Source organism: Humulus lupulus, chromosome 1 (assembly GCF_963169125.1).
Source record: "Humulus lupulus chromosome 1, drHumLupu1.1, whole genome shotgun sequence".
NCBI classification, from domain to species: Eukaryota; Viridiplantae; Streptophyta; class Magnoliopsida; order Rosales; family Cannabaceae; genus Humulus; species Humulus lupulus.
Window position 1 is genome coordinate 6,167,333 of NC_084793.1, and position 17,013 is coordinate 6,184,345.

General features: G+C 28.4%; 2 protein-coding genes across 2 annotated transcripts; one reads left to right on the forward strand and one right to left on the reverse strand.

Annotated features, from left to right (window-relative positions):
• Positions 1 to 736: 736 nt before the first annotated feature.
• Positions 737 to 1,640, reverse strand: LOC133783900 (uncharacterized). The gene is made up of 2 exons (XM_062223502.1): positions 1,423 to 1,640; positions 737 to 1,317 (listed from the first exon to the last, which is right to left on the reverse strand). Exons 1-2 carry the CDS (start codon positions 1,515 to 1,517, stop codon positions 1,041 to 1,043), a joined length of 372 nt encoding a protein of 123 aa, XP_062079486.1. The 5' UTR covers positions 1,518 to 1,640; the 3' UTR covers positions 737 to 1,040.
• Positions 1,641 to 11,349: 9,709 nt separating this feature from the next.
• Positions 11,350 to 14,227, forward strand: LOC133783910 (alcohol dehydrogenase class-3). The gene is made up of 9 exons (XM_062223508.1): positions 11,350 to 11,507; positions 11,609 to 11,745; positions 12,218 to 12,264; positions 12,356 to 12,681; positions 12,849 to 12,931; positions 13,020 to 13,095; positions 13,337 to 13,494; positions 13,587 to 13,748; positions 13,835 to 14,227. The coding sequence occupies exons 1-9, from the start codon at positions 11,474 to 11,476 to the stop codon at positions 13,946 to 13,948; spliced, it is 1,137 nt and encodes a 378-aa protein (XP_062079492.1). The 5' UTR covers positions 11,350 to 11,473; the 3' UTR covers positions 13,949 to 14,227.
• Positions 14,228 to 17,013: the final 2,786 nt, after the last annotated feature.

The window sequence follows — 17,013 nt, forward strand, 5'->3', positions numbered from 1 at the left end:
TCTATATACACAATGTAATCCAACCATAATATATATATATATATAAATATTATAATATCTTATTAAAAAAAGCTATATCATATTACATGTGTCTTGCTGAGCAGAATATATGTATTTATTTTCCCAACATAATTTTTTATTATAAAATTAAAAAAAATAATACAGATAAAATAGTACTTGTGGGTTTATTTATTTTTGATTATTTTAACTTTTTGGATACCAAACCACAAACCCTAATGTTCAAAGAAACATTATCCTGATTCATGCATGTGTGAGAAGAGGTTCCCAATTGATCCAAACCGTGCATTTTTCAATCAACGGTTCAGATAATTTCCTAAGATTTTTATTTTATTTTTATCTTATTTTGGGATCTCCAAAGCTTTACTCCTGGAAATATGGAACGAGATCTCACATTCATTTTTTTTTTCTTTTTTCTTTTTTATAATTTATGAAAAATATGGGTTTCTTGTGAAGACCAAAGCAAAAGCGGTGTATATTTAAATGTTACCTACAAAAGAGGGTAATATAATTTTCCCAAATTATTTTTTTTTTAGAAAAAAATAGTTTGACCAGTCAAAAGAAACATTAATAACCATCGCTTAAAGACGTTGGGGAAGGTTAGTTTGAATGGGACATAAATTGACTAAAGGGTTTTTCTCTTTCTTTGACTATGCTACCCCATATAATCACTATATCCACACAAAAAAATAAATAATAATAATATATTCAAATAAAATAGAAATAACCCAAAATTCTTTATAAATAAATGATGAAAAAAAAAAACAGATTTTTTAAAGTTGAACTCATGAAGCAATATAGTAAACCCTAGTTATAACCCTATCAACTTGCAATCATACTTTTCTAAAGTGATTTTGCACTTTAATCTAATTTTGATATATTTTTACAGAATAATCTCCGACACTACAGATAACATTGGATCGAAATTTTAAATCGAGATCCTTTTGCAAAAAATTATTAAAATTAGATGTGCAAAACGACTTCAAAAAATAAGTCATTTTCACTAATTACTCGTATATGTACTATAGAGAAGTAGAAGAAGAAAAAGAAGACGAAGAAGAAGAAGATGAAGACTCGAATTTGTAGTATTTATCCACAGCAACCGAAACATCCCAAGTGCAACTCATTCCTTTAGGTATGGTGACAAGGTCCCCTGCTCCAAACTCAACCAGTTCTGATGATGATGATGATGATGATGACTCTGACCCTTTTGGATATGCTTTCACTTTCCCTCTTACCAAATAACATGTCTCTTCTGCATCAAATTTCAACTGATATTTTCCAGGCGAACAACCCCATCTTCATAAAAACACAAAAAAAAATCTCAATATATACATATACTTGTATATATATATGTGTATATAAACTGTATGAGAGAGAGAAGAGAAGAGTAGAGAGGCTTACTTGGGCCAACACTTGATATTCAACTCGGAAAGCTTGGCTTCAGAAGGGTTATTCTCAACTATGATTCTTAAGGAGGATGAGTTTGAGTTAGCCATGATAAAACAATTAATATCTATATATGTATATATATATATTGATTATTATATATGTTATTTTAGCTACATATATACATATATATGTATAGATGTTTTAGAAGTAAAGGGAATCTTGTAAATGGAAGAAGAAGAAGGATAAGAGATACACATATATATATAGAGACGAGTGTTTGGATGGGAAGGTTTGTCTTTAATTTCATCATTATTACTCTTTTGACTTATTATATTTCACCATATGTCACACTCACCTATTATAATACTTTAATTGTGATTATTATGTGTTACTCATTAACATTATACTTACCACATCTTTTTGTATTAATATATTGGGAAATTTTAGAATAGAGACACTTTTAACTCTTATAGGTAGAGTTTTTTTTTTTCTTCTGGTTTTTTGTACGTGAAAAAATTATAACTCAATTTTTTTTTATATAATGCATATTGTAAGTACGACAGGCTTCTTACCAGTTTAAATTTTTTTTTGAATAATTTATAGTACCGAAAAATTAGGCTATGTTTGGTAAGAAGAATGGATGGAGAGGATAGTTGTTCTCTTTTATGTTGTTTGGTATTAGAAATGAAGTTAGAAGGATGGAGAATAAATTAATTATTAAAAAATTAGCATTTTATCTATTTAATATAAATATTTATTATTTTTTAAAAGGTTATATACGACATTTTATATATTATTTTTTGTCTTTTTTTTTATCCCTCCATTTTTGACATCTCTCATCTCCCTTCCTTTCTCCCTCTTGCCAAACAAAAAAATTAAACCTCTGCTCCCTTCACCCCTCTCCATCCAGTCATCTCTCCTCCCTACCAAACATGGTATTAGAGTTTATTAGCCAGTTGCAGATGTGCTTATTTTTTTTTATAAGCGTGTAAACATATTGTTTTAACTTTGATTTAAGTACAAAAAATTATTCATAATTTCTTGAAAACTAATAAGATGTCTGTTATAACTACAATCTATATTATATACAAAAGTTAAGATTATAATTTCTCTAAATGTCTAGTAAGGGTTAAAATGACACCCCAAATTTAGTAAAAGCAATTAATATTTTTTTTTAGAAAAAGGAATGGGTAAATATAATAAGAGTTATCTCTTTTCATTACTAGATAGTACTGTATATATATCACTATATTCATGTTGGCACTTTATAACAAAACATATATTTATTGTATTTAATTTCTAAATTTAATATTTAGTAACGTGTTATATTTATAATTAATATACTCATATATATATATTTTGGGGGTGGTGCTAAAATAAAAATAAAATAATGAAACCAATATGGGTTTAATTGTGTCCAAAGAGGATTCAATTTCACATGTAGAGAGAGATTTGATCTGATCTGATAATTGCTTCGGTCAAAGGCTAGGGTTGACCATGTATGCCACCTGACAGTTGACACGTGGTGAAATGTGATTGCATATTCGTATCCATGTTTGACTGGGGAATCATAATCTTGAAGATGCCGACATGGCACTGTCGGACAATTTTGATGTTTGGATCCATTCCATTATTTTTTATTTTTTAAAAAATCTTGTTGTTCTTTTTTTCTAATACGTGTACACATTTATTTATCAGTATCTCAAATAAAAAAAAAATTATTATTTGTATATTTTTCGTAACACCTTCCATTCCTACTCAACCATGGACTTTTGCACGATCATAAATTGGTACAAGAGAAATTATAATAAATGACTCAAAATAATGACACAGAAGACAAAAGTAATGGCATGACGAAGCTAATATCTTCATTTTTAAAATTGTAGAAAAATAACCATTTTATATTGTTGATTACCTAAATTATTATTTTGCACCAAGACCCAAGTGAATACTATGGTTTACCTAAGGCTAAAGAGGGTAAAGGTAAATATGGAATTTCGCTATATTAATTTGTTGTATTGGACCGTTAGTTGATTTTTTTTTAAAACTAGGACATTTATCTAAATAATGGTTGATTTGGGGGATATTTTGCTCGTTGTCCCATTGGTACAATTACTTGTTTGTAGTGTCAGGCCTCAGTGATAGTGGACCCTATACAAAATTTATCAATTTTAAAAATTTATATATAAAATAATATTTTTCAAAATTTTTGGAGTATTTGTACATGTAAAAAAATAGTATTTTTCAAAATAATTGAGCCTTATTATGTGGGGGCCCTAGGCACAGGCCTAGCCTGCCTATGCCTAGGGTCGGATCTGCATGTTCGGATCTTATATTTTGTAAAATTGTTCAAATATAACCCTAAACTCAATTTGGTTAAATTTTTCTGAACTAAAATTACAAATAATTCAACAAACTAACAATTCAAAACAAAAATAAAATAATTATGTAAAACTGTATTATTATATTCAATTTTTTCGTTGTCAAACTAAACACTACGTACAAAAAAAAAAGGAATATGTACAAACAATAATGAGATTAAATACGTAGTCTAAAAGGATATAAATTCAATTTAGAAATGTTGTTGTACTCTCTCTATATATATATTTTCTATGTTCACATGTTCTTATCATTAATTGTTTACTTGTTCATTGAATTGTCCATAGTCTTAAAACGACAACACAATGTTTTGTACGACACGTGTGGAGAGAGAACCTACACAAAAAACAATATTCCAACTACGTACAACTTTGTTCTAATATGAGTTGTTAGTTATAGCTAGATACTCATTTTTCTAATTAATTAATTGGGTTTTTTTTCTTAAATATATATTCTATGTTTTTTTTTACTATTTTAAAAAAAAATTCTTTTAATTTTGCTGACTCAAATTTTTAAAAAATATCATTTTAAAGTTTCATAATTACAAAAATAACTAAAAATTAACTTAACAACAATTCACTACATCAACTCAAAATAAACTAAAAAAGTAATCTGAAAACAATACAAAGATCAATACTTGTGAACAACTAAACATCAATCAAAAAAACACCTAAATTTTACTAAAACAACACAAATAACAAAAAAAAAAGGTGAAATCGTAAAAAATGTAAAAAAATTTCCTAAAATAAAAAAAAAACTTTGTTAGAGCGTAAAAAAATAATTTTTTAAGCAAAATCAAGTGTTTTTTTTGTTTGTAAATTTCTCTTAATTAATCGGTTGGTTGATCAAGTGTTTGTTTTGCATGCTTTGAAAGTATTTTTAGAGCTTAAATGTTATTTTGGAGAGTGAAAGTATTTTTTGTGATTGGAAATTCTTATAAGAAAACACAAGTTGTTTTAAGTTTGAATGAAATTTCCAGTTTTATTTATTTTTTATAATAGTTTCCCTATTGTATATCCTTATTCTAACCACACACAAAAATTAATTACATTAAAACATATATTTTTTTTTTAATTTAAAAGGTATTTTAAAAATAGATTATCCAAATAGGAATTAAAAAAACTATTTTTTATTTTTTTTAATAAAAATCTGAAAAAACAGAATGTGTTTTCATAAATTGTTTAATTCATCTTTACCGAACATGTTTTCTTATTTTTTTTTCAAATTTTTATTAAAAAAAATAAAAAATAATTTTTTTAATAGTTACCGAACATGCACAATTATCTAGAAGTAGAAGTAAAAACTATTTACAACAAGCTCTAAGAAGAGGCACTATTAATTAATTAGTTTAATAATATGCTTTTTCCAATTACTTAGCCTATCCGGCCAAGAATTTTAGGTTATATATAATTAGAATAATATGCATCGTCCATTAATTTTTGCTTTATTTGTTTTTAGTATTATTATAATTTAGAAACTTTTATCCTTTAGATTTCTTTGTTTAAAATAATTAAAGTTCATGTAAAGCAATAATAGAAGCATGTGGTTTTGTGGTTAGTAAGATTGTTTACTTTTATAAAAAAAAAATAGTAAATGGCGGCTTAAAAACTTAATATTTTTAAAATGTTACATTTTTATACTTAATTTTTGTTTACGGTAAATATACTCAATGTCTTCAAAATGTTACATTCTTATACTTAAACTTTTTTTTTTGCGGTAAATATACCTAATACTTTTAAAATGTTGTACTTCTATACCTATTTTTTAAATTATTTTGAGGAATAATAAGAAAGTGAAGGAAAAATATAGGATTTTAGTTAAATTTAAAGTTTTAATTATTTTCAATTTCAAAATAATAAAAAAAATTAAGATTAGTAAAATTAATCAAAATAATTAAACTTATATTTTTTCTTTAGTTTTTTTATAAAAAAAACTTATATTTTCAATTGATGAAAATATATAAATTTTTAATTATTTTAAATCATTTTTATTAATTTTAATAAAATATTTATTAATGTTTAATTTAAAATAGTTATTTTGAGAAAGAATAATAAAGAGAAAATAATTTAAAATTTAAAAAATAATTAAAATCCTATATTTTTCCTTCACTTTTTTATTATTTATCAAAATAATAAAAAAATAAGTATAAAAGTGCAACATTTTAAAAACATTGAGTATATTTACCAAGTATAAAACTGTAATATTTTGAAGACATTAAGTATATTTACAGCAAAAAAAAAGATTGAATATAAAAATACAACTTTTTGAAAATATTGAGTATTTTAGCCGCTATTTACTCAAAAAAAAAAAAAAAAGTATTTATTATGTTTATTATGATGTGTATATTATGTGTTTTTTAAATATAAATTATTTTCCTATCTATTAATTTTCACGAGTATATAATTAAAGCTGTCAGCTCAATTATTATTATAAGTTGGCCACAATTTAAGAATATACTACTCTATGTATATATAAATGTATGTGGAAAATTTTGGGTGCACCCCTAAAAAAAAAACACACCAGAACACTTTTTATTTAGTTTTTGTTTCGTGAAGTATTTTTGGCTCAATTTTTTTACGGTAGTGTATATTGTAGTTATTTATAGTATCTTTCAAATTTTTATTAAATTATGAATAATTTACAGTGCCGAAAAATAAAGTTCAAATAATTTATTGCACTCGTGACTGTTTTTTTATGTGCGTGGAAAGTAGCTTATTTGAATATTGTTTTCGGCACTATAAATTATTCGTAATTTCCTAAAAATTTGCAAAATACTCTAAATAACTACAATATATACGGTCATAAAAAAAAATTGACCGAACATAATTTTCGAGCCAAAAACTGGAGAAGGAGTCCTTTTTGGGGGTGCACCTAATAACTGTCCAATATATATATATAAATATTCAAAAGAGAAATAGTAAACTGTTGAAAATATTTATCTTCACATAAACATTATTTTCAATTTGATTAAATACATACTAATTAAGCACGTTTAAACCAATTATTTCTTCTTGCCTTGATCAACAAAGTCAATTTAATCCCAAAATATATCTCTTTAATTATTATTAGTTGTGAAAGCTGGATGATTTCATTTTATAAGCAAAAATATAAGAGAATAATTCAACTATAGAGAATGATTAGAAGTAGTCAATTTGAGCTCTAATTAAATAAAGTTATAATATTTTTATTATATATATAGAGTAGATATATATTAGGATTTTATTTTATTTTCTTCAACCTTTAGTATACATTATAATATACATATAGTACACACATACATATAAACAGAGGCAAATTCATAAAAAAAAAAAAATTAGGCTATGAATAATCATGAATTACAACAAAAACAACACACAGAAATGGTATATGCACTATTAATTTCAACTTATAAAACAAAAAGATTATTCAAGTAGTAATCCCCACTTGAAAATAATAATAATAATGTCATTATATATAATTTTTTACTATATATATATAAGTGTTCCTAATATTATGTTTATTATTAATAATATCTCTTCAATTTTAATATTGTAGGACGGTATTAAAAATGTGTGAATATAGTATAATAGTATACAATAAAGTTAGTCACCTAACGAAACATATACATACGTACAGCTAAGATATTAGTTTAACTTAGTGTTACGAACATGCATGTGTTACACATTTTATATTTACTAAAATTAATAATATGTACATATATAAGTCCCCATCGATATATATATATAAATATACTAGATACAAAAAACATGCATATTGCACGTTTGTTTAGTTTTATTTATAAAATTTATTAACTATTTTTATTAAATTTATATTAATGTCATATAAATTTTAAAATAAATATCATATTTTAATTAAATAATTTCTTTATTTTTGTTTATGTTTATGTTTGTTCTAGTTTTTGTATTTGGGAGTGACAACAAGAGATTATATATGATATGTTTAATGTAATATTAAATATTATATATGGATTTTAAATTTAAGTTTATAGCTAGTTTGTTAAAAAAAGCAATTTGTTGCTAATTCATAATATATTATATTATATGTTTAATATGACATTATTAAATTAAGTTTAAGTTTAATTAAATTTTATTTAAGTTATAAAAGTATGATTTTATTATTTTTAAATAATTATCATTGTAAAATATCTCAAAAATATTATATTTTAATTTGTTTAATTATTTATTATTTTAAAATAATTATCATGGTAAAATATCTCAAAAATATCATATTTTAATTTGTTTAATTATTATTATTTTTAAATAATTATCATTGTAAAATATCTCAAAAATATTCTATTTTAATTTTTTAATCATTTATTTTATTTAAGTTTAAGCGTTTAGAAACTATAGTTAAATATAAGAATATTCTGTTAAAATTAACCTTAAAAAAATAATAAACCGTTAAAAATAAGAATTTTCGTTATCTACATACTTATTATATAGAAGAGATATACACATTTTATATATTGTTATTACTATTAAGTTTCACATATTTTATATTAAGTTTAGTTTAACTAAAATATATAAGAATTGATATTTACTTGCACCAGTTATTTAAAGCATCCTCCAAAATTAAAAAAAAAAATTGAATAATTTATAATACTGGAAATAAGGTTCAAACAGATAGTGTCATGCATGACTATTTTTTTATGCGCGTGAAAAACAACATGTTTGAATCTTATTTTTGACACTGTAAATTATTATTTTTTTTTTAAATTACAGGATTCTTTAAATAACTACAACATACATGATAAAAAAAATAATAATAATAAGACTGTGGTTCTTATGCATATACATGATGGCATTTTATTTAAATGTAATTAATTAATGTTTATAATGATTTTTTGTAATGTGGCTAGTGTAATATTATGATATGTTAACTTCCCCGCATCAAAAGCATTAAGAAAAAGAAAAAGATTGAAAAAATGTAATAATTACTTAAATTAAATTGAATGAAAAAGGTGTGATTCAATGCATGCATGCATGCACAAATATGATTTCATTGGTCAAAATCTCTTTTTCTTGAATGGATTGTAACTATTCATGATAGAATCATGGCTCTAGAGACTTCTAAAAATATAAAGGAAAATCGATGTTTTTGGTCATGTTGATTTTGTCGAGCACTACCATTAGTAAAAGTAATGATTTATGAGTTGCCTTTAATTTAGGGGTTTGTATATTTACTTTTCAACTTTAGTGATCTAAGATATCCCTTTTATTTTTTAATCATAAGAGACAAAAAGTTAGTGATATTTGCACATAATATAATTTTTTTCAACTAACTATATTTAGGGTTTATAGTTTTTTGAACTTATTGTTTTATTTCATTATTTATTTGGACTTTGTATTTTGATAAATTTTTTTAGACTATATATTTTGCAAAATTGTTCAAATAGACTCCTAAATTCAATTTTGATGAAGACAAAATTGAATATAACAACACATTTGTTCGACAAAATAATTATGTGTTTTTTTTTTTAAATTGTTAATTTGGTGAACTATTTGTAATTTTAGCTCAGAAAACTTTGAAAATCTACAACTATAGCATTGTAAGAGAGGTGTATTTTTTTTTATTGGAATAGATTGTATCTTATTCATATTGAAATAGAAAGAGATTATCAATTTGAGGGGAGATTTTTTCTATACAACTCTTATACTTATTTTCGACACAGTGACGTGGAAATTGATGTGATTAAATTACTCCAATTGGGACACATTGAATGAATTGATCGCCATATATGCATGAGCCCGGTCGCCATACTTTTAATTGTTTAATGGAAAATGTGCAATAGTATGCAAATAGTGCTGAGATTGGTTAAATATAATGGTTAAATTGTTTACACAACGTGCTGGAAAAAACTTAACAGTTTTCACTTAAGTTGAAGTGAAAATATAAGATTTTATAGTAGGCATCTATAATTGACTTTTATAGGTCTAAAGTGATGAAATGAGGTATCTAAGTATGTTTAAAAAGTTTGTGAGCATTTGGAGGCGTTTAAGGTCAATTTCGAGAAACCGAGCAGGTGACACATCACCTGCTAGTAGGCAACACATCGCCTAACATGTTCGTAAAGTCGTGTTTTAAGCTCCAAATGATGTGGTGAAAAGCTCTAATATCATTGGTTAGACTTAATGATGGTGCCTACACTGTAAATAAGGGTTATTAGAGTTGCAAAGTCTTGATCACACTTTACAACTCTTTATCTAACCCATCTCTCTAGCTCTCAAAGATCATAAGTTTTCTCCAAGAAACTCATCAATAATTCCTTGACTTGTTTTAAAAGACTTGTTCAATCCCACTTCTCATTCCATCTTCGTAAATCTTCAAGCAACAAGACTTGGAATAGAGATGTTGGGCTGTGATACTCCTCGTGTATAGTCTTTAGATGTTCCCAAGTTTGAAGATTCAAATTGCTCAATTCAAATGTATTTCTCTAAATCCTAGCCTTTAATTGTGTTTAAATAGTTAGTACTAATGATTAAATATTTCTAAATTCATGTTATAATCATTTAATCACTTAATATTGATTTGCATTCATACTTTGAATAAGTTTCTTGATTAGCATCTAGGGTTTTTAATATTGAATTATTCATTGTTGATTTAGAAAATATAAAGTCATAAATTCGTAACAAATAGTTGGTACAAATGTCAATGACATTCTCATACTTTTTGGGAATAAACCATATCAGGATTAAGTGTTGTGATGTTCAACCTCACTATAAATACCAGAATATAAATCATAAATAGTTTGGAGACTACACTATATTCAAAAGTATCTTCTGTTCTATATTTAAAGCTCAACAAACCTCAAGAAACTTTGGTGACTTAAGTTCATTTAATCTTGGTGGTTACGAGTTTAACAATAGTAAAATAATTTAAGTGGACATAGCTTTTTAGTCACCGAATCACTATAAATTTTCTCTCTCTTATTTATTACTACATTACATATTCTCATAAGTTTAAGCACTATTAGTCTCGTCGTCGTAATTAATAGGGTATTTGACCAAAATGCGAGTCAATACTAACGAGATTAATTTCGTTGTCTTAAATGATAACAAAGTTGAATAATAGAATTCAAAAGATAACAAAACGATATTTAAAGAGATTTAGATAACATAATTTGATTGGAAAATTTCACGTCTTTCTTTATGCAAACCATGTGTTCAAGAAATTGGCTCAAACAAGGCTTTTATCACTCTTTACTACGACTCTCTGAGTAAGGAGGGTCTCTACGATTTGGGCATTTTACTATGAGGCCCAATATGAATATATACTCCAATACAAGTTGGGCCGACTCATTGTCTATTCAGCCCAAAATGAGAATGTACTCACAATATAGGGCCCATAAGTGAGCCCACCATATGGGTGTCCCTGACAATTACTATAAAAAGTGCCAGCTGTCGCCTTCTCCTCAAAACCAACCACGTGCGTTTTTATCTCAATACTTTAATTCAAGAAAATCCTGGCACGTTGATACGACTTACTTTTAGTCAACTCCAGAGTTATCTTGGATCCAACAGCCCACGTTTATCCACCTCATTTTTATTTAATTTTTTACTTTTTTATCTTAATATTATGAATATGATTATCCACCTCCAAGCCTAACTCTCCCAAATCGGACCAGTACTCACTCATTTTTTTTTTCCTCTTTGCTCATTTTTGTGGTTCTCCCAAGCTCGTATCCATGGCTACTCAAGGTCAAGTAATCACCTGCAAAGGTACTACTACAGATATCACTCCACTCTCTGTGTTTTTTTTTTTTTTTTGATTATGTGTTTTGGTCGAAATCTGAAATGGTTTTATGGTGAAATTTTTGAAGCGGCGGTGGCCTGGGAACCCAACAAGCCCTTGGTGATCGAAGACGTTCAGGTGGCTCCGCCGCAAGCCGGAGAGGTCCGGATCAAGATTCTCTTCACTGCTCTCTGCCACACCGATGCTTATACTTGGGGCGGCAAGGTTTGGATTTTTTCACATTTCTGTAGCTTTCTCATATTTTTTTATTCGTCAATTTTATTTTATGTTGTTTGTAGCGTAATATAAATTGATTTATACTTGTTTTTAGTATTATTATAGTGATGAATGCTTATATTATATAATTAAAAATTTAATCTTTAATTATAGTGACACAGCTCATTAGTTCGGTGATGACTCTTAACTATTTTGGAATGTATACTGAGTATGACGATACCCATTTGACTGATTGTTTATATTTTCTTCATATTCAACTTATCTATTACTCCCTTGGGGTGCTATATATATATATATACTGCTATGTATATATATGTGTGTGTGTGTGTGTGTGTGACAATAATCCTATTTTAAAATTTCATAAAAGTGCATGATGATGGGCTACCACATTCTTTTTTTAAATGTTGTGTTATGTTAAATCATAAGGTTTAACACAGATTACACTTTATTTACCTTTCAGGATCCTGAAGGTCTCTTTCCATGTATTCTTGGTCATGAGGCTGCAGGGTATGTAAACCATGTGTATTCATTGTTGGTATTGAAATTTTCCATTGATTTTGTTTGATGAGTGGAAAGAGTTTGGGTGACTTTGACGCAGGATTGTGGAGAGTGTTGGTGAAGGTGTAACTGAAGTTCAGCCTGGAGACCATGTCATCCCTTGTTACCAGGCAGAATGCCGGGAATGCAAGTTCTGCAAATCAGGGAAGACAAATCTATGTGGCAAGGTCCGTATGGCCACTGGAGCAGGAGTCATGATGAATGACCGCAAAAGCCGTTTCTCTATAAATGGAAAACCGATATTTCACTTCATGGGTACCTCAACATTTAGTCAGTACACCGTTGTTCACGATGTTAGTGTTGCAAAGATTAATCCACAAGCTCCTTTAGATAAAGTATGCCTTCTTGGATGTGGTGTTCCTACTGGTTAGGCTTTCTTGTCCTTACTTTACTAACCTGTGTTATTTTACCGGATCAATGCCTTCTATGTTTTATGGAAACATTTGATTTTTGGCTCTTGTATGAATGGAAGATTTGATTCATCTATCATTGTGCTTACCCAAATTTATTGTTATGTATGTCTCATCTTTTAGGTCTTGGAGCTGTTTGGAACACTGCAAAAGTAGAGCCAGGTTCCATTGTTGCTATTTTTGGTCTTGGGACTGTTGGTCTCGCTGTAAGTTTTCTTGTTTGGCCTTTTGGATCATTTTCTTCTGATGAATACTTACATTTTAGTTTTACTCAGTTTGATCACAACTTGACAGGTTGCAGAGGGTGCAAAAGCCGCTGGTGCTTCACGAGTAATTGGCGTAGATATCGACAGCAAGAAGTATGACACAGGTATTGCTTGAGGTCATCCATAGCTCATGAGTTTGATGTAGAGAGAAAAAAAAAATATGGAAAAACTTTGGAACATGAATTGCTTGAAAGTGCATTCATCATTTTGCACAATGATCCTTGTAGTTTTGATTATCTACTAAATTGTTGTCGTAGCTACTTAGATCACATAGCTTTCCACATAATATCCATCTGCTCTAGTGAATTATTGAAAATGACTTGATGTTTGAGTTGTTATTTGCAGCGAAGAATTTTGGAGTTACAGAATTTGTGAATCCAAAGGAACACGATAAACCAATTCAACAGGTCCTTGTTGATCTCACAGATGGAGGTGTTGATTACAGCTTTGAATGCATTGGAAATGTCTCAGTGATGCGAGCTGCTTTGGAATGCTGCCACAAGGTGAGTGCTACCTGAACATGGTGGCTTGAATTATGCTGAAGTGGAACGCTTCTCACTTTTTATGTTTTTTTTCTTTAAAATTAACCTTTCAGGGTTGGGGAACATCGGTTATTGTGGGTGTAGCAGCATCTGGGCAGGAGATATCAACTCGACCTTTTCAGTTGGTGACTGGCCGTGTCTGGAAGGGAACAGCCTTTGGGGGCTTCAAGAGTCGTTCACAGGTGCCTTGGCTTGTTGAAAAGTACTTGAAAAAGGTAAACACTTGGGCAAATGTGAAGACACCGGTTCTTCTTCGCCTCAAGTTCCATATTAAAAGGTTACTTTCATCCTTTAATTGCAGGAAATCAAGGTTGATGAGTACATTACTCACAATATGACACTCGGGGAGATTAACGAGGCGTTTCATCTGATGCATGAAGGAGGATGCCTCAGGTGTGTGCTTTCACTGGATTAATCAAGTGTTTCGCCAGAGGCCTATTTTGCAAGTCTCTCGAGGCATCAAGCTCTGTCTTTGCCTTTTCTCTATATTCCCCCTTTGTCTTCTTCTTTTTCTCCCTTTATGATGATAAAGTTGAATAACTTGGGAGAGTGTGTAGTGCTGTGTTTAACTTACCTTCTTTTCCCTCTTGTGGTAAATCAAGCTAAAATAACATCGTAAGTGGACATTGTGCTGTTATTTCCTTTGCCTTCTCATCTGCTCAAATGATTAGGGTTATTGGTGTTGTGATCTTCAGTTTTGTCTTGTTTATTTCTCTGTCAAAATTTGCGTGATTACACACACACATTCATATATACATTGCAAACTAAGATGCTCCTTATCGAGATCACAAGTTATGGTCAGTTTTCAAGTATATGAGGCAACATTTTTTAGGTCTAAATTTAGTGAAAGTTGAGGTCTTTATTGACAGGTCTAATTCAGATTTCAGCATATATATAATAATTATCCAAATTGAATATTTGAATATTTTATCCAAAAATAAAACTAACATTCAAATGTACAAATAATAGGGTGGTTGATTCAGACAATTTGATTGTTTGATAACTAAGGTAAAAAAAAAAGTATTGTGAATTTAGAAATTTCCTACTTGAAAAGCTACTCAAGAGTATCAAATATGGCTATGTTTTTAACTTTTTAGCTTTTAAGCAAAAATGTGTAGAATATATTGCATAAAAAGTAAAATGGGAAGTTTTCATATTTATGGGATATTTTTTATACTGTTTACAGGGTGAAAAAATGTACAATTACAGGAATTATGTCCAATATAAGACACAAATTCCATATTTTACCTGCAAAATTTATACCAAACAAACCTTATTAAATATGCAAAAGTTATACCAAACAAACTGAAATGAGATGCATCCAGCATCTCTATTCCATATTCTCCAATTACTTTTTCATAGGCTCGATTGTAACGAGAGAAATGATAAAGGTACATTTGATGGTGATGGTGGCAGCTACGATGGATGTGATGGATACAGAAGGGCTCCACATGATGGAAAATAGCCCTTATTAGGCGAACTCCAATAGAGATATGACTTAAATTGTCACATCAAAATTTAACCAATCAAACAAAAGAAAAAAAAAAAATTGAAGGCAACTTTGCCATATTTCAACACAAATTAACCTCTCTACATCAGTTTTTATTTTCCACCTTAGACCACCTCTGACAAGGCATTAGGCAAGGCAACTCCTGTTGGAGTTGGCCTTAGAGGCGGGCTAGGCCCACACATAGGGCACCCATCCCAAGTATACATATTTATGATAAATATCTATTTTCTCTTCTTATTAAAATACCATTATACTCACAAATATCGAAATGAATCAAAGACAATAATTGAATATTTCATTCAACGTTTCTTTGTTATCTTAGCTTGTATGCGAATTTTACTCTTATCGTGTTTAACATCTTTACAATTAATCAAATCTCGTCAAACATCACAATTATCATATTGATCACGTCAAACATCACAATTATCAACAATATGAGCAGAATTCACAATTTAATTATCAATACTAAGTTTGTACATGTTATCACAATGATATCATTTTCCTAAAAAGACCCCATTCTTTGATACAATATAATTATTGTCCACGAATACAATTTTCAACCCATTCTTGCACATAAGACTAGTGGATATAAGTTTCTTTCTAATTTTGGATACATGGAAAATATTGTTTAAAGTGACTTTCTTTCCAAAAGTAAAGTTGAAATCCATAATTTCTTTTCCAATCACCTTTGCAGTGTCATGATTCTTCATGAAGATTGATTATCTATCATTCTCCACTTTGTAAGATGAGAATGATTAGGGCCTAAAAATGCATATTTATTGATTTTAATGGTCAAAATAAATTAAGTTTAATTAATATTTTCATGGAATTAATATAATTTATTTTATAAATGAAAATATTTTATTATGATTTAATTTATTGTTATTTTGTAGGAATAAAAGTGCATTTTGGCATAAAGAAAAAGAAAGAAGAAATAAAGAGATAAATATGAAAATTAATTAAAAAGTGGCATTCTTGAAACCCAAAATTCGGCCCAAAGACCCAAGCTCGCCAGTCTCCTTTCACCCCCAGCGCGCCACCTGGCGTCTTCTCCGCGCGACACTTGTCCGCATCCTCCCCAGCCTAGCCTCCTGAAGCTCCGCACGACCCGGTTGGCGACCCACGGCCCAGACCCGACGACCCGCACTTGACCCGCGAGCCATCCCAGCTTCTCCAGCCCGGTCAACCAAGAAATTTCCCTCAACCTTGTAGCGTCCACGTGGCGCACTCCCATTGGTTGGGAATGGGTCAAAGTCTCCTTTGCCACAACGACCCATGAGCCCAATCTTTTAAGTACTTTGGGCCTTGAACTTCCCATTTTGAGCTTTAAAACTCATCTTTTTTTGGTGTTTTAGAAAAATAACATATTGACCATGCACCAAAATAACTAAGTTAATATTTATAATAAGATTTGATTTTTTAAAATCATATTTTATTATTAATATTTCAGATTTATTTTGTAAACCTCATTTTGTTGTTTAATTTCTTTTTAGTCATTTTCTCTCTCTATAAATATGGACTCTCATTTCACATTTTGAATGTAATTTTTAGGTAGCAAAACTCTACCAAATTTTAGTCTCATTTCTCATATTTTCTCTCTAGAATTTAATAAGAATGTCTAGTATAATAGGCTAACATTCTTAGGAAGGTTATGATGATCATATATGCGCTATGACTTTGTTTGATATTTTTTATTCATCATGTACTTAAAGTTTATATATTTGAGTGATTTATTTTCTTTCATCTCTATTTCCTCGTCTTGTTATTTATATTTATGTTTACTAATAGTATATAGATTTTGTCAAACAATTTTTATGTATTATCAAATTAGTGAAAAATAATATAGATACTATCTTTATCATTTTCTCCATCTCATTCATATATATTTACTTTTACTAAATCTATATAGAATTAGTCATGCTCTTTTTATGTATTTTATAAATAGTAAAAGTAATATTTGTGTTAGGTTT